The sequence below is a fragment of the Xiphophorus hellerii genome, chromosome 3 (assembly GCF_003331165.1).
Source record: "Xiphophorus hellerii strain 12219 chromosome 3, Xiphophorus_hellerii-4.1, whole genome shotgun sequence".
NCBI lineage: Eukaryota > Metazoa > Chordata > Actinopteri > Cyprinodontiformes > Poeciliidae > Xiphophorus > Xiphophorus hellerii.
In genome coordinates this window covers 11,079,687-11,100,873 of record NC_045674.1, presented here as the reverse complement: position 1 = coordinate 11,100,873, position 21,187 = coordinate 11,079,687, and the positions used below count along the sequence as shown (strand labels likewise).

The window sequence follows — 21,187 nt, the reverse complement described above, 5'->3', positions numbered from 1 at the left end:
ATCTCACATAACAAACTGTACTTTGTTGTTATGCCCAAAAATTTTGAGACCAAGAGCTACTTTTTCCCACACCAGCCGGCTGAGAGCTACCACGTGTCAAAATAGATTATAAATAAAACTCTACTGACATATTTTATATAAGCTATAATAAGTTATGGCAGACATATTAAAGAGATAGACAACCTAAATTCTGACACTGGGAGAGGGTTTCTAGTTTGTCCTAGTCGGGCCAGCAGGAGTCAGTGGTTGATTAGCTAATTTCAACACCTGATCTCCTAATGACCTGTCAGAGAGTCGGCCTGTGGGTCGCCTATTTTTTGCTAATGGAACCAAAATTGGCACACAGAATCGACGCAACACCTTATTGAAACAATAATTACAGTGACTATTGTTTTTGTCTGATCACTTGGATCATTCATTTAAACAAGTTTGTTGAGTTATTTTTCTTGTCTTTTAAAAACATTTAGGATCTTAAACCAACCAGACCATCAACACAAAAGAGACATAATCAAAACTGTCAGTTATTACCCCATGATAATAACTCAGAAATAGTCCAAATAGTTTGAATGTATTTTTTTTCTTTCTTTTATTTCCTTCTTATGGAAAGTTTCCATTTATATCATAGGTTTTTGGTGCATTTTTATCCTAAAGAAAAAGATATAAGACGTCAGATATTTCACGAGATATTAACATACATGGAAAAACCTAACGCAAAAGAAAAAAAAAAATCCCCATATTCCCTAGAGGCCTCCGTAACCTCAGACCTGCAGAAAGGTAATGAGACAGAGAACTATATATGTTGCCATCAGAAATCCCAGTCCAGTTTGATTACCTGCTGTTGCTGCTGAACAGGCATGAGCCAACACAATGAACAGCAGAAGACTCCCCACTCTACTTTGCAATAATCCTTTACTTAAAGTGGAGTGGACATCTTTGCAGTTGTGTGCTTATAAATAGTAAATGACCTGTAGTCCAGATGGTCCTAAAGTGCTCCACACTACATTCACTCACTCATCCATTGATAAATACATTGTAGCCACAGCTTCCCTGGGGCAGTCTGACAAAAGTGGAGCTGCTCTACATGTGGCCCATTTGATAAGTCACATTGTGCTTCTAGGCCCAATTATTCTATGTAGGTTGTATATTTGCAATAACAATGGTTTTCTTTTCTTCAAAGAAACACACACACACAGAAAAAGCAAAGCCCACTGAGAACGATCAAACTTACATGTTTCCTAAAATATTTATTTATTTATTTATTTATACCAGAGGTGTCCAAAGTCGGTCCTCGAGGGCCGACATCTTGCATGTTTTAATTCTCTCCCTGGTTTAACGCACCTGGATCAAATGACGGCTCATTAAAGGCCTAAGAAGAACATTGACATGCTGAGAAGGTTGTTACTACCACCAGGGAGAGAATTAAAACATGCAGGATGCTGGCCCTCGAAGACCGACTTTGGGCACCCCTGATTAATACCTTAAATAAGAAGCTAAACGCAAATAGTAGACCACTAAGTTCAATAATGGCTGTGAATTAAATGCATAAAAACAAAGTTAAGAAAGTTGTACATAGCCTTAGCCACAGAAAAAATGCAAAGCAACAACATACTTACAAACCAACTTCCCCATTCTTAATGGTGCAGAAACAGGAAGAAATATAGAAAGAAGACAAGAATGCAGTTTCACCTTCAGTGAAGAGATTCACTGAAGACGAAACAGAGGTAAATAAATCTTTGATTAATGCAATGCAGTTTAGCCCACATCAGACTGATAAACAGTACTTTCTTGCTGAATGAAATGACATTAACAATATAATGATTATAAATATAAATGTTATTCATATTTATATGCATTTGTCTTTACTGAAAAGTCACAATTGACTAACAGTAAGATTTATTTAAACATTCTGCAAAGTAGTTATGCTGTCAGGAAATAAAATCCAGTATGGAAATGCACTACTAAACGCAACGTTATGTCTGAACTTTATTTTGATTCAGTTTCAGTATTTTTCTGAACCTCCTACGTAAAAGTTTCTCAATTGTTTGGAATGGACTGAATATGTCAAGCTTCAACTCTAGGATGTTTGTTTTCATCTGGTTAATCATGTATCTCCCTACATACATCGGTAATGTATGAATCCTCTCATTTGTAAACATAAATCAATACAAAATGTAAATATACTATATGTATCTATATTTGCTTGTAACAATATTCATGGGAAATCTTTAAAAGGATATATATTGTTTTCACAAATGTGCAAATGAATACAGTTTTTGTATTACGTGCAGACATTAAAATAAAAGAATGTAATGATTAGTATTTAAAAATGTTTTTTAATCCCCATGTAGTTTGTATATACATTAACTAACTGAGCTTTTATTAGGAATAAACTGTCATTACTTTGATCTCTTTCAACTTGTTTGAAATAATAATAAAAGTTTACTTGTTTTTGTTATTAATAGATGCATCGCGAAGGGAAAAGTTCTGTCAACAGCAAGATTATTGTGTTACTTTCAATGAGGATGAAATAAGAGCAGAAGCTGGACTCTGTGCTGTGATATCATGCTCTTTCACATCCCTCTTTGTACCCGAACATATTATTTGGTATAAATGTGAAAAACCTGAGGGCACTTGTGACAATTCTGTCCCTGTATTTCACTCTGGCAAGAACGAGGAAAACATTCAACCTGGGTTCAAAGGTCGTGTGTCACTGCTGAACCTGAACATGACTGAGAAGAACTGCAGCATGGTGATCAATGATCTTCAGAAATCTGATTCTGGATCATATCAGCTCCGAGTTGAGGGAAAAGGAGAAGCATTTACATATCTTGCAAAAGCAAAACTCTCGTTAGCAGGTAGGAAACATTCCAGTATACAATTCCCACATCAGATAACTAGACTTAATGAAGCAAATTAATAATTTTACCTTTTTTATTTTTTAGAGAAGATTGTTGAAGCTTTATTGTTGACAAAATAAAGGAAATATTTAGTCAATCTGTCTTGTCAAGCTCACACTGATAACCATTTTTGTGATGATTAATTTGATGAACTGTTTCCATCAGATCTGAACCAAAAGCCCTCAGTGATGATTCCTCCACTGACTGAGGGACAGCAGGCCTCTCTGACCTGCACTGCTCCTGGTCTCTGCTCTGGGTCTCCTCCTAAAATCACCTGGATGTGGAGAGGAGAAGGAGAGAATGATTCTTACATCATAGGAAACATTACTGCTTTAAAAACAGAGAATCTGACTGCTTTCACAAAGAGACATGTCTCAACTCTGATCTTTAACTCTTCAGCTGATCACCACAACACCAGTATAACCTGCAAAGTCAACTTCACAGGTGGCATAATTACAGAAGAGACGGTGACTCTGAATGTGAATTGTGGGTACTTTATTATCTTTTAACTCTTATTGAAGGTGCTTTTTAAATACATTTTCTCAGTGATGTTCCTCTTTTATGTTATGCTTAATTTTTTTAAATCATTTATTATTTTCATCTCATAGTTGGGAAGGAAATTCAAATAACTGGGAATACTGTTAAGAGGCTAGGGAGATTCTGAATGTAGTTTTGACAGTTTCTCATCTTGAATTACCAAAGGAGTATTTTATTTAGTATTTCTGAAGTGACAGCAAAATTTTCTAAGTTTTACATTTGTGCAGCAAAATATCTAATTATCGTCCTGAAAAAATAATTTTGTTTAGATGACAAATCTAAACAAAATGCCTTGTAGATTACATTCTACAAGGCATTTTTAATGAATTATATACTGGTAGGTAATTTGGCCGATGTTCTTTTGATATGTTCTTGGTGTGTTTGTTTCACTGAGAGCTAAAATATTTTTGTTTAATTTTGTTTTACAGATGTAAGAAAACCTCAGATTTCTGGCAGAGCAACAGTTAAAGAGGGAGATGTTCTGAATCTGACCTGCAGTGTGGACAGTTTTCCTCCCTCAGTTATCAGCTGGAGTAAATCTACAAAACAAGCTGAACACCAGAGCCACAATCTAATCAAAGTGCATGGCCGTCATGAAATCTGTTATCAGGATACGAGTAGAATTTTATTGTTTTCCATCACTAATGTGACAGCCGAAGATGCTGGACTTTACATCTGCACAGCACAACACCTGAACTACACTCTGAGAGAAGAAATTAATGTAACAGTGAAATGTGTGTAGAATCAGTGTTTCTCAGACAATTTTATACAGTTATCTAAGTTTCAGCCTCACATGTTTTATACACTTATTACAGAATGTTTAACCCTTTTGTTTAAAATGTACTCAACAGATGTTAGAAAACCTCAGATCTTTGGCAGAACAACTGTCATGGAGGGAGACGATCTGAATCTGACCTGCAGTGTGGACAGCGTTCCTCCATCAGTTATTAAATGGACTAAATCTGGAGCAAAAGCACATTGCCAGGAAAATATCTTCAGCAAAGTAGATAACAGCACAGTAATCTACCTGCTGGAAAAAAGTGGACATGTCTCTTTTTCCATCATGAATGTAACAGTAGAAGAAGCAGGACGTTACATTTGTACAGCAACATATCAGAATGACAGCATGACAGAAGAAATTCATGTCAAAGTCAATTGTAAGTAAGTCAAATTCATATGCTTCCTTAATTCATGAGACATGTTTAATTCAATCTAAGCTCCTCAGAAACCCTAATTAACCAGCATTTCTATATTTTACAGTTAATCATGTGAAACATTGTGCATGTGGCGGTGGAGCTCTTCTCTGGGTCGTTGCTGGTGTTTCACTCAGTGTGCATCTTTTCTCTATGATCTACTTGTACCACAGTCGGTAAGTTACATTTAGTTTATTTTCTCCTTTCCAGGTCCAATTACTGTATGTAGGCTGTACATTTGCAACAACTATGTTTTCCTTTTCTTCATAGGAACACAAGAAAAAAGGCTGAACCCACTGAAGATGATCAAACTTACATGTGTATGCAGAAAACCAATGCATCAGCAGGGTATAATGTTATTGTTCAACAACCGCACTGACATGTTGTTGTCAGGGATTACTGTCAATTGGATGCTCCATGCTGAAACTAGATTCATATCACTACTGTTTTAGACACAACAGAAAAGAACAGGCGGTGAATGTTTCCTGGAGAAGAGAAATCAGTCCCACTGAAATTGTTAAAAGTACAGACATAGTAATTGTCTTAGCACAGGAATAAGATATATCATGAATACAACTGGAAAGAAAAAATATTATAAGGATCTTCCAATTTATTTGTAATTACTTTTTTGTTTCCCCTTCTACGATTCGTTATTGAAGTTATATTGTTTATTTTTAGTTTTTGTGGAGTATATTTAAATTGTTGAATATTTATACACTCTGTAAATATTTATGTCCATATATGCCTAAACAAGGTATCTTCCTTAAAATGCAAGATTATCCTTTATAACTTACATTTCAATTGTAAATGTCAATTGGGTTTTTCTTTCTCATTTTACCTGACATGTCGTGTATGAACCTTAGGAAATAGTTTTTCTAATATAAATTACAGATAAAACATTATGCAGTCATTGATGCTCTTGTATAATACATTAAAGGTAATTTTATATTATTTTTGAACTTTAGGTGTGTATATTTGTGTGATTTATTCAATGTGTATCTCACCTATGGACTGCTAGAAAAATTCTAAAGGCCTCTCTGAATCCTATAATGATAGTGGGTGTAGAAAAAGCATGAAAAAATGTTACCCTTTTTTGCTTTCCAAAAAAAAGAAGTAAATTCATACCTAGAAAAGAAAAACCTGATTACCCTTGAATATACCAAATTACATTTTAGTTTACATATAATATATGTGCTTCAGTAGTCAGCATTTATTAGTTATGTTTTTCATTTTTTACCACATAAATTGAGGAAGTAAAGATAAAAGGAGATGGATGAGACGAGCTAATTCAAACTCATATATCAGAAATAAGATCTAGACTGACTGCAACATGAATATTAGAGTAGAATAAAAATAAACTTTAATGTCTCTTGGCTTGGTAGCAGCCGCAAAGTAACATGCGAGTTAAAGCATCTAGGCTCAGACAAAGATAAAAAAATAAAAATAAAAAAAACATTCAAAAAGAGAATAAGAATAACTAACTGTGCAAAAAGAGCAAACTTACAGCATAAAGTTATACTGTATAATTTTCAAAAACAGTATAATCAGATTCAAAGAAATGTGCAACTGTGTAGAAAAATAAAAATATAAAATGTTAATGTACATTTCTGCATAAAAAACAACATACTATTTAGTAAAAAAATTATAACGGCAGGGATATAGAGGCCTTTAGAATATAAAGAGAGTTATAAAGTCTAACAGATACTCGGAGGAAGTACAAATATGGTAATGCTCTTTTGTACACCAAAGATGCATCAGTCACTGAATGAAGTCTATAGTTCTGCAACAGTTTCCTGCCTGGAGACATTATTCTTGATGGTATTTTATTATTAGCAGTAATATATACCAGTCCATATATCCATATATGGCAGCCTGCAGCTCTGACCATCTTTAAACACTTCAGGCTCTTGTCTTAAAAATAGTTACTGAGATCTTGAGATAAAATCTGTTAAGACACTAAACTGGTCTTTCTTTAGAGCCTATGAAACCACTTCCTCTCAGCTGCTGATGAGCAACACACTACAGAAGACAGTGGATGCCATCATCGAGTAAAAAATGTTTTTAATACACAAAAATGTTAGAAATTTTTCTTCCATAATTACTAAAATACAATGTGTGTCCCTAAATTTAGTTTACATACTTTTTCCTGAGGGGGGCAGCATTGTGAAAGATTGCTGTGTCAACACGGGATTGTCAGATGAAACCTACAGGAAGTTGATGCTGTCGCCCTCTCTACCTCAAACCTGCAGAAAGGTGGGGGGGGGGGAGCTGTTGGTAATATATGTATGAATGTAACCCTTTCTTTAACCAGGTGTGTCTCATTGAGATTAAAAATGTCTTTTTTAAGAGAGATCTGGCCAAGACTAAGATCTACAACTATGGTGATATCAGAAAACGTACTCTGGCTTCTTTACCTGCAGCTGCTCCTGAACAACCATGAGGCAACATAGTGAGCAGTGGAGGACTCAGCACTCTACTTGGCAATGATCCTTTACTTAAAGTGGTGTCAGCATCATTGTAGTTGGGTGTCTTTGGCAATTAGGAAGTGGCCTGTAAATGAAATTATTCCAAAGTGTTTAGCATTATAATCATCCATTCAGCCATTCAGATGCACATTCATATTGATTGTGGTAAGATACATTGTAGACACAGCTTCTACAAGACAGTCTGATAGAAGTGACACTGCCATGAGACAGACTGAGTGGGGGATCTACCACAGGACAAACTACTGTATATAGGCTATACATTTGCAATGGTTTTCCTTTCTTCGAAGGAACACAAGAAATAAAATAAAAAACTAGTGAAGAAAATCAAACTCATATGTCTCTGCAAATATGGATTCATCTATTATTGCTCTAAATAAGTAGTTAAATGAAATGATAGGCTTAAATGCAATAATGACTGCAATTTAAAAGCATAAAAAATATTGTTGTCAAAGTTTTCCATGTTCATAATCATAGAAATAATGCAAACAACCTCTTAGTAAATGATTTATGATGATGAAATAATGAAAAAATATACAAACACATGCATTATCACAACTTATTAAATTTATAGTTTATAAAGCCTGAGTCTCACTCATTGGTTGAGCAGCTTTTTTTCATAAAAGTGCTCACAAACCAACTTCCCAATTCTTAATGCAGCAAAAAAGGAAGAAATATGAAAGAGAAAAGAAGAAGGCGGTTTAGACGCCTGTGAAGAAAGTCACTGAAGACGAGTGGAAAGGTGGACAAAAAAAGAGGTGAATAAAACTTTTATTAACACAATGCTTTAGCTCTCATCAGATTGATGAACAAAAGAATTCAATGTCTGCGTGTGGGGGTGGGTGTGCTTTATTTATTTCAGTGCTTTATTGCTGAACAAGGTTACAAATGAATTCAGCCCTGTAATGCCACAGAGGTGTGCAGTATATAAATTCTCCTGATGATTACAAATTTTAATTATTCATAGTTCCATTTTATTTGTCTTTACTGAAAAGATGTAAAGTCATAATAATTAGGTAGCAAAACTTTATCTAAAACATTCATAAAGTGCAGTTATATATACTGAAATAAAATCCAGTACAGAAATGTTGCATTGTATGTGTGATGTTATGTCTGAACTTTGCTTCAGTTTCAGTATTTTTCTGAAACTCCTGGATAAAAGTCTCTTCCCTATTTGGAATGGTCTGAATGTTTCAAGCTTCAAATCAGGATGTTTGTTTTCATCTGGTTAATCGTGTCTCTCCCTACTAACAACGGTAATGTATGAATCGTCTAATTCATGAACATGAATCAATACTAAAATTAAATACACTATATGTATATGTATCCACATTTGCTTGTAACAATATTTATGGCAAATCTCTAAAGTTTATATATTTGTTTCGCAAATTTGCAAATGAATAAAGTTTTTCTGTTACGTGGAGAAACTTAAGGAAAGATTAATGGTTAGTGTTTAAACATCTTATAAATTATATCTGGTTTACATAGACATTTACTGACAAGAAACTTTAGTCAGGATGAAACTGTCATTACTTTGGCATTGTTTAATTTCATTGAAATAATTTTTGAACAAATCCTGAGTTTACTTGTTTTTCTTATTAACAGGTGCATTACAATTGAAAAAGTTCTGTCAAGAGCAAGATTATTGTGTTACTTTCAATGAGGATGAAATAAGAGCAGAAGCTGGACTCTGTGCTGTGATATCATGCTCTTTCACATCCTTCTTTGTACCCGAACATATTATTTGGTATAAATGTGAAAAACTTGAGGACTATTGTGACAAATCTGTCCCTGTATTTCACTCTGACAAGAACGAGGAAAACATTCAACCTGGGTTCAAAGGTCGTGTGTCACTGCTGAACCTGAACATGACTGAGAAGAACTGCAGCATGGTGATCAATGATCTTCAGAATTCTGATTCTGGATCATATCAGCTCCGAGTTGTGGGAAAAGGAAAAGGAGATGCATTTACGTATCTTGCAAAAGCAAATCTCTCGTTAGCAGGTAGGAAACATTCCAGTATACAATTCCCACATCAGATTACTAGACTTAATGAAGCAAATTAATAATTTGACCTTTTTTATTTTTTAGAGAAGATTGTTGAAGCTTTATTGTTGACAAAATAAAGGAAATATTTAATCAATCTGTCTTGTCAAGCTCCCACTGATAACCATTTTTGTGATGATTAATTTGATGAACTGTTTCCATCAGATCTGAACCAAAAGCCCTCAGTGATGATTCCACCACTGACTGAGGGACAGCAGGCCTCTCTGACCTGCACTGCTCCTGGTCTCTGCTCTGGGTCTCCTCCTAAAATCACCTGGATGTGGAGAGGAAAAGAAGAGAAAGATTCTTACATCATAGGAAACATTACTGCTTTAAAAACAGAGAATCTGTCTGCTTTCACAAAGAGACATGTCTCACCTCTGACCTTTAACGCATCAGCTGATCACCACAACACCAGTATAACCTGCAAAGTCAGCTTCACAGGCGACATAAATATAAATGAGACTGTGACTCTGAATGTGACATGTGAGTACCTCATTGTCTTACAAATCCTGCTGATGATGTTTTAATTACAACTTATGAACATTTGCTCATAAAATACCCCTCTTTTAAAACTGGCTTTATTTTATTGTAATACATTATTTTTATTTCATTGATGTGAAGTAAATTTTGATAACAGAGAATACTGTGGAGAAGTCGGGAGACTTTCATTGTGACCTGGAGTATTAACATTTTCCCTCCAGCATTATGAAATGGTTCAAATTTAACCAAAGATGACTTAATAGAAGGAAAAATGTGCAGTTCTCCCTTTTATCATACTAACATGACAGCAAATAATTCTGGACTTTAAGTTTGTACAGAACAATATCTGAATAACACTCTAAGAAAAACAATCAAAATAACAATGGCATGTCGGCTGAGATTTTTCGAAAGTAAAACATGAAAAAATATATTTAGATAAATACATCCACAACAAATTACAATCTAAAATACTTTCTTGATTTATTAATTGGTATATAAATTGGCCAGTAACAATTTGTGTGTCTGCTTTACTGAAAATTTAAATATTTTGTTTATATTTGCTCTGCAGATGCAAGAAAACCTCAGATCTCTGGTAGATCAAAAGTTAAAGAAGGAAATGAACTGAATCTGAACTGCAGTGTGGACAGTTTCCCTCCATCAGTTATCACATGGACTAAATCTAGAAAACAAGCCGAACAGCAGAGTCACAATGTATCTAAAAAGCGTGGCAGCAGTAAAATCTGTCAGCGACAAAAAAAAAGTGGCTTGTTTTCCGTCACTAATGTGACAACAGAAGATGCTGGTCTTTATATCTGCACAGCAAAACATCTGAACAACACTCAGAGAGAAAAAATTACTGTAACAGTGACATGTGTGTTTAATACATTTTGAAGAAATATTTCTCAAACTATTACATTCAATTATCTAAGCTTGAACTTCATATGGAGTTCATAACAAAAGTGTTTAAACCTTTTGTTTAAAATGTGCTCCACAGATGCAAGAAAACCTCAGATCTCTGGCCGGACTACAGTCATGGAGGGAGACAATCTGAATCTGACCTGCAGTGTTGACAGTGTTCCTCCATCAGTTATCAAGTGGACTAAATCTGGAATAGAAACCAAATGGCAGGACAACATTTTAAGCAAAGCAGAAAGCAGACAAGTCTACCTGCTGGAAAAAAGTGGACGTGTCTCTTTTTCCTTCATGAATGTAACAACAGAAGAAGCTGGACGTTACATTTGTACAGCAACATATCAGAATGAAAGCATGACGGAAGAAGTCCATGTTAAAGTGACTTGTAAGTATATTTTCAAAGTTAATTTGCAGAAGGTATATAATTATTTGGGCTTCTAAGTCAGGATAATTCAGTGTAAGGTTTTGTAATTTCTTCAGAATACTTAGCACTTGTGCATGTTATCAAATATCTGTTTTAAAATGCCTTATTTTAAATATCTGACAATACACCTTAGAAAACCTAAGATCTCTGGTACAACAAAAGCTACAGAGGGAGGCTGTGATCTTGAGCTGGAAAAGGGTAGATTGCCTTCTTCACATCAGGGATGAGGTCCTACTACAAGTGGAAGCATTAAGCATTAAGGGTTTCATAGTCTTATTCACTATTGAAGGGAAAATGGAGCGGGACATTGATAGGCAAATTGGTGCTGCATCTGCAGTGATGCTAGTGCCTTATCAGTCAGTTTTGGTGGAGAGAGGCCCAAGTTAAAAGGCGAAGCGCTCAGTTTACCAGTCGATCTGCATCTCTAACCTCAACTATTGTCATGAACTTTTAATAGTGACCTAAAGAATGAGACCAGACACAAGCAGCCAAAATTTGCGTCTGGGTTTCTGGGCTCTGTCTTATCAATTGGATGAGTAGCTCGGTCATCCGGGAGGAACTCAGAGTAGAGCCAAACTATTGGCTCTACTCTGGAGACGTCAGGATTCCTCCCTGACGTCTCCCTGGTGAGGTATTTCCCTCATTTCCCAAAGGTAGGAGACCCAGAGGAAGACCCAGGTTATGCTGGAGGGTCTATGTTTTTTGGCTGGCCTGGGAATGCCTTTGAAAATCTGGCTTAAATGACTGGGGAGAGGGAAGTCTGGGTCTTCCTAGTTAGGCTACTGCCCTCGTCACCCAACCCTGGATAAGCAAAAGATAATGGATGGATATTTAAGTTTCAACCTCATATGTTTCATTAGTTTATTATAAAGTGTTAAAACATTTTTGCTTAATCTGTACTCCATAGATGTTAGAAAACCTCAAATCTCTGGCAGAACAACAGTTATGGAGGGAGAAGATCTGAATCTGACCTGCAGTGTTGACAGTATTCCTCCATCAGTTATTACATGGACTAAATATGGAACAGAAATCAATTGTCAGGACAATATTTTAAGTAAAGCAGATAACAGCACAGTAGTCTATGGACAGGAAAAAAGTGGAAATGTCTCTTTTTCCATCATGAATGTAACAGCAAAAGAAGCTGGATGTTACATTTGTACAGCAACATATCAGAATGACAGCATGATAGAGAACATCCATGTTAAAGTGAACTGTAAGTAAATTTTCAGAAATAAAACTCATATTTGGGTTTCTAAGTCAGTATTTGGGGATTTAATGTGTAATGTTTTATATTTTTAGAATACTTAACACTTGTGGGTGTTATCACATATTTTGTTTTAAAATGCAGTTTTTAAGCATTGTTTTGCTTAATATTAAATATCTGCCCTGACAGACCTCAGAAAACCTCGGATCTCTGGTAGAACAACAATAAAGGAGGGAGACGATCTGAATCTGACCTGTGGTGCTGACAGCTTCCCTCTCTCAGTTATCAACTGGACTAAAACAGAATCAAAAACTAACCAGCAGCACAACAATTCATCTAGTGCTTTCATCATCACTGAAAACACTATGAAGAGGAAAGATGGCAATGGTTCTTTGTCCAAAACTAATGTGACAGCAGAAGATGCAATTCTTTACATCTGTACTGCAACACACCTGACCAATAATCTAACGGAACAAATCAAAGTAACAGTAACATGTGAGTACATTCTTCTTAATCATTTTCAGCAAGCATGTCTTTTCATCAGAGCAAGTGTTCATGGTACAACACTTGTACTGAATTACTTGTTTATGGTCTTTATATGAGGATTTTATTCCAGCACCAATGCCATGTATAAATAATTTTTATATTTTCAAACTATTTAAGCACCCTTTACAGCAGGAGCTGACATAAACGGAGAGCCTGAGAGACATTATCTTCTTCAATTCCTTTGCAGGGATTAAAATAGGACAAGAACTTTGGGCTATTAAGTGTTAGAAGGAAACAGGCATGTTTCCATTATGTTAGCCTAAACATTTGTGGTGCTACTTGTGTAAATTATGCCCTCTGACACCCAGACTTCTTATTTCTCTGTAACTGCTTTACAAAGAAGTAGTCTTGTTCTGAAAGAAAAAAATAATAATTGTGCTCTACAACCACTGTAATCCATCTACAGCCTGTGAACCTGATAGCAGGCTGTAGCAGAAATACTTGCTAATGTTTGCAAATGGAACATTCAAACTCATTAGATGAGTCTCAAATTGAGACAAAAAACAGTTCAAACCAACAATCTTAATCACAGAATGTATAAAAGCAGTTATCGTATAAAATCTTAATTAAATGGTGCATTTGAGTGTAAATCTGCAAGTGAAATAGATTTAAAAATCAATGTACCTATACTACGTCATATTCAGATGGGAACAAAAAAGGCCCTACTGTAAATGATAAAAAGCAATGGTAAAATTCAACTGTTCTAGGGAGAAAAATAAGAAAACATCCAAAGTATAGCACAATCATGAAGCCAGAAAAAAAGTAATTCAAGATTGTTTTAAAATAAAAATCAGTACAGTGTGCATTTCAATTCAACTCTGTTTATTATTTTACCCATAACTAAATTCTAGTGGAAAGAGTTGCCTTCAGAAGTCACCTGATTAGTCAACAGAGTTCACCAGTGAAATTTAATCTGAGTAAGAATCCAGCTGTTCTGTTAAGGGCTCATGCGTTTATTAAAGAACATTAGAGAACAAGCAGCATCCCGAGGACAAAAATACACACCAGACAAGTCAGGAATAACATTTTGGATGCTTTTCTTCTGTCAAAGCAAAATCAAGTGTTAAGCTGGCCCAGTAAAAGTCCAAAGATGAATCAAGCTGAGATCATTTGGCGAAACCCAAAGTTTGATTTTCAATAATGCGCTATTAAATGTAACTGAACTTGAGCCACTCTAAATAGATGCATGAACAAAAGTTTCAATTTGTAGATGTGCAAGAGATTAGAGAAAGTTTGTAGCTGTAAGAACAGTAAAAGTTGATTCTACAAACTATCATCAGGAGGCCGAATATTTGTGCTTTATGCCTAGATGCTTAAAAAGACAAAGTAAACTTCCTACTTTGTTCACACAACCTTGGGCAATAAAGCTTATTCTGATTGCAAATACACTACACTTTTTTATTTTTAAAGTATTTTAATAGTCATGTGGTAAATTTCCACCACTACACAATCAAGTCTTACTTTGTTTAGGCATGTTACAAAAACAATACAAATTACATAAAGATATTGCTGTTTTACTAAAATATAAAACGTTCAAGAGTCATTATTCTTCTGGAAGGCACTGTGCAATGCAGTCTGCAGTTATAATGTGACAATAATGTAATAAAGGTTATAAGGTATATCTAGTTCTGCAAAAATACTCTAACACCGACTTCAAGTTGACTTTAAAAAGGCTATGTCAGCAATAGATTATAAAAGTCTAAGTAAGCTAAACTACACTTTCTAAAATAATATTTTGTGATCTACAGATGATTTCAAAAATGCAACTGTGGAGGAAGATCTTCTGAATCTGAACTGCAGTGTTGACAGTTTTCAGCCACTAGTTGTCAGATGGACTAAATCTGGAACAGAAGCAAGTCTAAAAATAGACTCTTTAAGTAAAGCATTTACTGTCCATGTGCTGTATGAACTGGCGAATGTCCCTTTTCCCATCACGAATGAAACAATGGAAGACGCAGAGCGCTACATTTGTACAGCAACATATCAGAACAGTACCATGGAAGAAAAAATCCATATAGTGACTAGTAAGTAGTAGTAGTAAGTATGTTTCAACAAAAATCATTTCCAAAAACAGAGGAAATAAATTTAAAGTTAACTTTTGGTATTTTTTTTATCTTCACATTACATATTGTAGCAATAGTGCAACTGTGTATATTCTTTGTCTTCATTTAACATATTTGGCTGGAATATATTTCACAGACATAAGAAAACCTCAAATCTCTGTCAGAACCAACACATTCACAACAGCTGATGAGGAAGAGGCTCTGAATCCGACCTGCACTGTTGACAGTTTTTCCTCCTCAGTTATCAACTTGACCATATTTGAAAAAAGCAACCTGCAGATTAAAATTTCAATGATACTGCAAAACAGCAGTGAAAATCTCAAGCAAGAACAAAGTGGAATGAACACTTTGTTCATCAATAGCGTTAAAGCAAAAGATGCAGGCCTTTACATCTGCACAGCAAAAGTCCCAAATATAACTCTAACAGAAGAAATCAATATAACTGTTACATGTAAGTACTGTATCTTTTATATTTTTTTCTTTTTTTACCGTAGTGCCAAATGCTGGAGACAGAAACGTGCAGACAATGTGCAAAACCTATTCTGCTTTTTGTTCATATGCTTAGCCACAAAAAGACGTACCAAAGGGGAACTTGTTGGTTGTGTGAGAATAAGAAGAAAATGTTTTGAGTTCCCTTCATTTCCAGTCATTCAAGATCTTAAATCAAGTTTTACAATAAAATGATCAGTAATGAATTAATTCAGTTTTTATTGTACTGTAAGTTAGAACGAGGCTATCAGCAAAATCAATGAGATAAATAATTTGATGCTCAACAGCTTTTTATTATATTTTGCCTATTGTGTTTTTAGTTTAGCAATGCTGTTCTGGGCTCTATTTGAATCTTTGGTTTTAAAGGTTATCATCTAGACGTACATTTGTTTTAAACTTAAAACATATTGTATGTCATAAAACAACTAAAAACAATTTAATGTCATTCACAGATAGAAGGAGGCCTCAGATCATTGGAAGCCAAACAATAAAGGAAGGAGATGCTCTGAATCTGACCTGCAGTGTTGACAGTGTTCCTCCATCACTCATCGTGTGGACTAAAAATTCACTCAGCATACTTCCAAGCAACAGAACTAGTTCCCCCAGCAACAATGGATCTACTACTCTTGTCGTCTTCAACATGACAGTAAAAGATTCTGGACGATACATCTGCACAATAACCTATGAGAACATCACTGAGACTAAATATATTGACATAAATGTGACTTGTAAGAAAACATATTTTATGCACAATTAAGCCACACGTGGTTTATCCCAAACTGATGATGATTGTATGTTTACAGGGTCTCCAAAGGTGCTGAATGGTTCTGGATGTGTGCTTCGGCCAGACGGTTTGACCTGTGTGTGTCTTAGTGCGGGATTTCCTCTACCTACCATCCAATGGCCATTACTGAAAGATCACACTGAGTACTCCATCACCAGCATTGTGTCAAACCACACTGTCAACAGCACTGTTACCATAACTGTTGAGAACCATGGCAACATCAGTGTTGAATGCGTTAGCAGCAATGAAAATGGGGAAGCAAAAAAAAACCTCACAGTCCTCTGGGCAAAAGAAGAAGGTACATTTTTTGCAGCTTTAACACTTCTGCTATTTTTAACTTCTGCTTTAAGGTGCTTATTGCTAATTCGTTTTTGGCGTCAGTATGGACAGATGGTTGTGTAAGTAAGTGCATCTTTTCAGTTACAAAAACATAGCTGTAAAAAATTATACTAATTTGACCTTAAATTAACCATTTTCCCCCATAAACAAGCAACAGTTGTGTCACATGCTGTTTCTGTTCTCCCTTTAGTAAGCAAGCAAACAACTAATTCAGAAAAAAAGTTCATACTGGAAATCATCATTGCCTTTTTGGTTGGGTTCCTTCTTGCACCTATCATCTGCTGTTTGTTGATGAAATTCTACAGGTACACCATACATTTAGAACTGAATTTACATTTTCAACTATAAGCATATTTAAATCGTTACTGTAAAGATAATGTGTCTCCTCAGAATAAAACGGAAGAACTCTGCAGATGAGGGTGAATCTCTGGAGATGGTTACACCACTGGTATGATAAGTATTGATATCAATGATTGTTCTGCATTTATCTGTAAAATAAAAAAATCCAAATAACATCTACTGAAGTGAAATAACAGGATGCCGGGGGTTCAGAACCATAAATAGTTTTGAATATTCTACACGTCTCTTAAAATTGTAAAATATACTTTTTACAGGTTTGTACATAAAATGGACAGCAACACATGCTCCGATTTACCATATGTGTGAGAAGCTGTTTATCTGTACAGTCTTAAACAAGCAAATGACATTTCTATGATTAACTGATTATTTTGTGAGAAAAATTTAAATGTAGCCCCCCTTCTCTTTCCTTTAAAAAAACAATTGTATCACTTTGCAACAAGTTTCACTAAATCATTTGATCTTTCACAAGTTGGCTATTTGTTGCCGTGGTTGCTTTCTTAATAAAGCAGCACTGCAGAAATAGAGAACAATCGCAGCTTTGTTGGTCATAAGGAAGAGCTGCACGTTACAACAACCCCCTAAATTCACAATATGACTCTGACTTCCTTCTTCAGCAGTATAAAAGCATAATAGTGAAAAGTTGAATTCAGTCCCTCAATGGGATCTTAAGTTTATTAAATCAATGACATTGTGAGAACATGAACATGTCTCAAATCCAAACTGAGAATCATGTGAATTAATCAGAATTTATTGATAATTGGATTTTCAATGATGGAAAAGCTTAGAATAGCGATTCAAGCTGTTAAAGCTACAATTATATGAAAAGGCAAACCAGAAAACAAAAAAACTCTGACTCCACCTGAATAACAGGTAAAGAAAGTTTGGTAGCATTGTGCAGCTAGTTGTTAGTTCTCAACTTTACTGATGTGTTTTTCTTTATACCTGGCAGATGTCGAATGGCCAAGCTGTTCAAGGGAGAGAAAAGAAAGAAGCTTTGGCAGGAGCTCCTGAAGCTACCAATGGTCCAAAGGAATTGGTGTATGCCAGAATTGACTTTTCCTTTTTAAACCGGATTCCCACAAAACGGATAAAGAGTTCAGAAAACAAAAACACAGAATATGCAGAAATCAAGGCAAACAAGGCAAAAAGTCATCAAGTGGAGATGATGACTGAGGAGGATAGCGAGATGAAAAACTGTGTCCAAGAAGAGAAAGAAGAGGCTGAGGAACCAGTGTATGCAAAAGTGGAGGATTTAGCTGAGGAGAGTTGAAGATTGAGACCAGATGTCCAAGACAGAATCACAGAATACCCCATAAAACTCAAGAATACAATATGGATGCCATGATTATAAAATACAGTAAGAGCTAAATATCAATGATAGTCATGGTTTGTATCTCCTGAAACCAGTTGCACAAATCATGGTTCAGAACATCTATCTGTAAAGATGTTGATTTAGTGTTTGAATGCATAAAAGGCAGACCAAATACTTATTAACATATGAACAAGAAAATCTCCCAAATTTTCTGACTTCAAACAAGAGTGTGTAACGCTGATGTCTTGTAGATCTGTGTTGATGTTTTCATAACCATCATGCCTTTAACTAGTTTTAATTATAAACGTAACTTATTTTTCATGAATGCTATTCTTTTAGTGTACAATATAAAATCTACATGTAAAACTTCAATGTGATGTATTTACAACTCGCACATTGAGGCACTTGACACCTGGGTCCATTATGCAGGATGTCAGCACAGTGCAATAAAACTCAATGGACTTCTTTTTTTAATTTATTGGGTGAGATTAATTGTAAAGTTGTTTCTTTCACATATTCATTTATATATGTTAGTATACGTGTATTATATTTGTACAGATCTTTTTAATACATTTATAAACTGCTACATTTGAACTTTTATTAATGCTTGTTATGGCAAAGTGAATCAGGCAAACACATGCATCATTTACTGTATTTTTACAATCTGCAGCACCACTTATGACTTTGAAGATGCCATTCCAACCTGATCCCTCCATTTGGATGTTACACAATGTTGTAAACTGGTTTCAACTAATGAGCTCCTAATATAACCAGTCAAAGAAACACTTTAGAATTTATATAATTAGAAATAATGTATTTTATGTAGTGTACTAAGAGAGATATTACATTTATTGAATGTGAAATTGAACCTGTTACCCATTACCATGAAAGTTCAAAGGCAGGGAAAAACAAAAAACAAAGAACAGATAAAACTCTATGACTTGGGGATCATGTTCAGGAGGTATTCAAATAGTATCTGATGAAGCTTAAAGAACAACTTTTTAAATAAAATTATATTTATATTTTTTTTGTATACTCTCACTATGCCATTCACAAAATCGTTCACCCTTTTGATTTGTATTGCTGTCATTAATCAGCTCCACTGTACTTGATGCTTTTATATGATCCTGCAGGTCAAAACTATGACTAAAAAAATAACAAAAGTAATCTGACGTAGCTCAAATATGGCATGTTTTGTTTATACATTTTTATTGTATTCATTTTAAGTAAATGCATAATAAATGTACTTGTTGGTACCAATACATCTGGAAAATGTCATTGTTGTTTTCTATTTTTTTAAGATCTCACAACCATCATGATAATACATTCTCTGTCAAGGTCAATATGTGTGGGGTTTTGTTACCTTGTAATTTTGCTCTATTTCAATAATAGTTAAAAGTATTAAACCAATCTCTTGTCTTAAAACACTTTTTTTAGTAAAGCAATGTTAGCATTATATTTTAGACACAGTTTTTAATTTATTTTTTAGAATTGTTAATTAAACACCTGGAAAGTGGTTTGTAGTATTCATCTCTGTTGCCACCTGCTGTGGACTCTTGTCAGTTACAATAGGTAAGCAATATTTATTTATTATTTAACAGCATTTGTAACACCCAACAGGACAAGATGATAGAATACAGTAAAAAAAAAAAAAAAAATGACACATTTCTGATAGTTTCAATAAGTACCATTAATCAGACGTTCAGAAAAATGAAAGCAGCTGTAGTGGGTTGAGAAAAAAAGGTTAAAAAAAAATCAATAACTAAATAGAAAATACACCCCCTATTTTTCTATCGGAGTTGGTCTTGTCTTTTGTCTTTGTTTTTTTCCTGTGTGTGTAGACGTGTTTGTTGTGTCTTCTTGCCAGTGGGGGCGCTCTCGCGCCGCTGTGGGTCTAGCGAGAACGAGTTTCCTGGCTCTGGGCATGCGCGGCTCAGAATAAACGAGCTCTGCCAGAGTAACATTGTTTCAACTCGCTTCCTCTGTGATCCACAGGTAAGATAGAAGGCCACTCTCATAAGCCATGTAAAATGATCTGTACATATATAAAGATTAATTTCGGAGTCTATTGTATAACTTACATGTATAATTGCAAAGTTTTGTATTGCCGTTGATCTGTGTCGGCGTGTAGCTTGCTTTTTGTTGTTGGAGCCTTGGGGATTTTTCAATTTATTTATATCACTTGATCGGTCAGTATTGTTTGGGTAGCATTATAATATTTTTGTTTCTTATAACAGTGTATTTATTTGTGGTGGGCTTGATCTCTTTTGTGGCCTCTGTAACAGTTACAACTGACAAACGTTAAAAAAACAGTTGTAACTGACAAACGTTGGTGTTTACTGTGTGTTGTAGATGGAATGGTTTGTTCAGTTGGGTTATGTTAATTTAGGATTAGATTTTCTTAATTTCTTTTGCTATTATGTTATTTTATTTGAGGATTTTATTTTATTTTATTTTATTTTATTTCTTTGTGGAAACTCCGGATGTTGTTGACTGCATTTGAATTGTATTGTGGTTGTGTTTGTTTAATTGAAAATGCGCAGCTCAGAATAAACGAGCTCTGCCAGAGTAACATTGTTTCAACTCGCTTCCTCTGTGATCCACAGAAATTGGTTGCAAAGGATTCCTGTGCCTTTGCACCGCTTGATACTGGCTCAGATTCCCCTAGGTCTGGTGCCAGTAACACAGCCACCAAAGACGTATAGATTGTTTGTTAGGTGAAGACAGTGGCGCAAAAGGTGGCTATGCAGTGTATGCAACGCATAGGGGCGCTGCACTAGAGGGGGCGCAAAAACGATGTGGGGAATTTTTTTTATATAGTCAGCATTTTATGTACTTAACAGCTGTTTGTGTATGAAATGATCAATAACAGAGGAACAGCACTGATTAGGCGCCCCCTCCCATACAGGCAGCTTGGGCAGCGGCTGAGGCGCGTTTTGTTTTCTTTTAAATTTGTAGTAATGCCTCAACAACAGGGAGCTAAAGATGGGGCGCAGAAAAAACTCCGGGGCCCAAAACAGAAAACGGAAGAGGGGGAAGGATAAAGATGTTGGAGAGACGAAGAAAAGCTTTTCAAAGTGGTTGAAAGACAGAAGGTAAGAAATGTCAGTGTATC

At 35.2% G+C, this 21,187-nt stretch overlaps 2 protein-coding genes across 7 annotated transcripts; both read left to right on the top strand.

Moving 5' to 3' along the window:
- The first annotated feature begins 1,429 nt into the window (after positions 1 to 1,429).
- Positions 1,430 to 19,350, top strand: LOC116716801 (sialic acid-binding Ig-like lectin 10). 5 transcript variants are annotated; one of them, XM_032557647.1, is made up of 15 exons: positions 1,430 to 1,721; positions 1,998 to 2,125; positions 8,716 to 9,114; positions 9,322 to 9,642; positions 10,208 to 10,510; positions 10,634 to 10,936; positions 11,883 to 12,188; positions 12,369 to 12,674; positions 14,474 to 14,749; positions 14,925 to 15,239; positions 15,730 to 16,005; positions 16,081 to 16,359; positions 16,591 to 16,705; positions 16,791 to 16,848; positions 17,710 to 19,350. In XM_032557647.1, exons 2-15 carry the CDS (start codon positions 2,059 to 2,061, stop codon positions 18,028 to 18,030), a joined length of 3,645 nt encoding a protein of 1,214 aa, XP_032413538.1. In that variant the 5' UTR covers positions 1,430 to 1,721; positions 1,998 to 2,058; the 3' UTR covers positions 18,031 to 19,350. The 5 variants fall into 5 exon arrangements, with proteins under 5 accessions (XP_032413538.1, XP_032413537.1, XP_032413540.1 ...); XM_032557648.1 differs by lacking the exons at positions 1,430 to 1,721; positions 1,998 to 2,125 and adding exons at positions 7,787 to 7,868; positions 8,240 to 8,366; XM_032557646.1 differs by having other exon boundaries at positions 1,430 to 2,125.
- On the top strand, positions 2,468 to 5,591 carry LOC116716823 (sialic acid-binding Ig-like lectin 5). Of its 2 annotated transcripts, XM_032557699.1 has the most exons (6): positions 2,475 to 2,855; positions 3,063 to 3,383; positions 3,863 to 4,168; positions 4,286 to 4,591; positions 4,695 to 4,803; positions 4,898 to 5,591. In XM_032557699.1, exons 1-6 carry the CDS (start codon positions 2,726 to 2,728, stop codon positions 5,004 to 5,006), a joined length of 1,281 nt encoding a protein of 426 aa, XP_032413590.1. In that variant the 5' UTR covers positions 2,475 to 2,725; the 3' UTR covers positions 5,007 to 5,591. The 2 variants fall into 2 exon arrangements, with proteins under 2 accessions (XP_032413591.1, XP_032413590.1); XM_032557700.1 differs by lacking the exon at positions 4,898 to 5,591 and having other exon boundaries at positions 2,468 to 2,855; positions 4,286 to 4,595; positions 4,695 to 4,808.
- Positions 19,351 to 21,187: the final 1,837 nt, after the last annotated feature.

Bases quoted from the DNA above. Each gene is read 5' to 3' on its own strand.
- LOC116716801 (XM_032557647.1), top strand. From the start codon at position 2,059: ATGTCAAGCTTCAACTCTAGGATGTTTGTTTTCATCTGGTTAATCATG. The intron at 10,937-11,882 runs GTAAGTATATTT...TGTACTCCATAG, and splicing joins AGTCCATGTTAAAGTGACTT to ATGTTAGAAAACCTCAAATC. The intron at 16,706-16,790 runs GTACACCATACA...GTGTCTCCTCAG, and splicing joins TTGTTGATGAAATTCTACAG to AATAAAACGGAAGAACTCTG.
- LOC116716823 (XM_032557699.1), top strand. From the start codon at position 2,726: ATGACTGAGAAGAACTGCAGCATGGTGATCAATGATCTTCAGAAATCT. The intron at 3,384-3,862 runs GTGGGTACTTTA...TTTGTTTTACAG, and splicing joins GGTGACTCTGAATGTGAATT to ATGTAAGAAAACCTCAGATT. The intron at 4,804-4,897 runs GTAAGTTACATT...TTTTCTTCATAG, and splicing joins ATCTACTTGTACCACAGTCG to GAACACAAGAAAAAAGGCTG.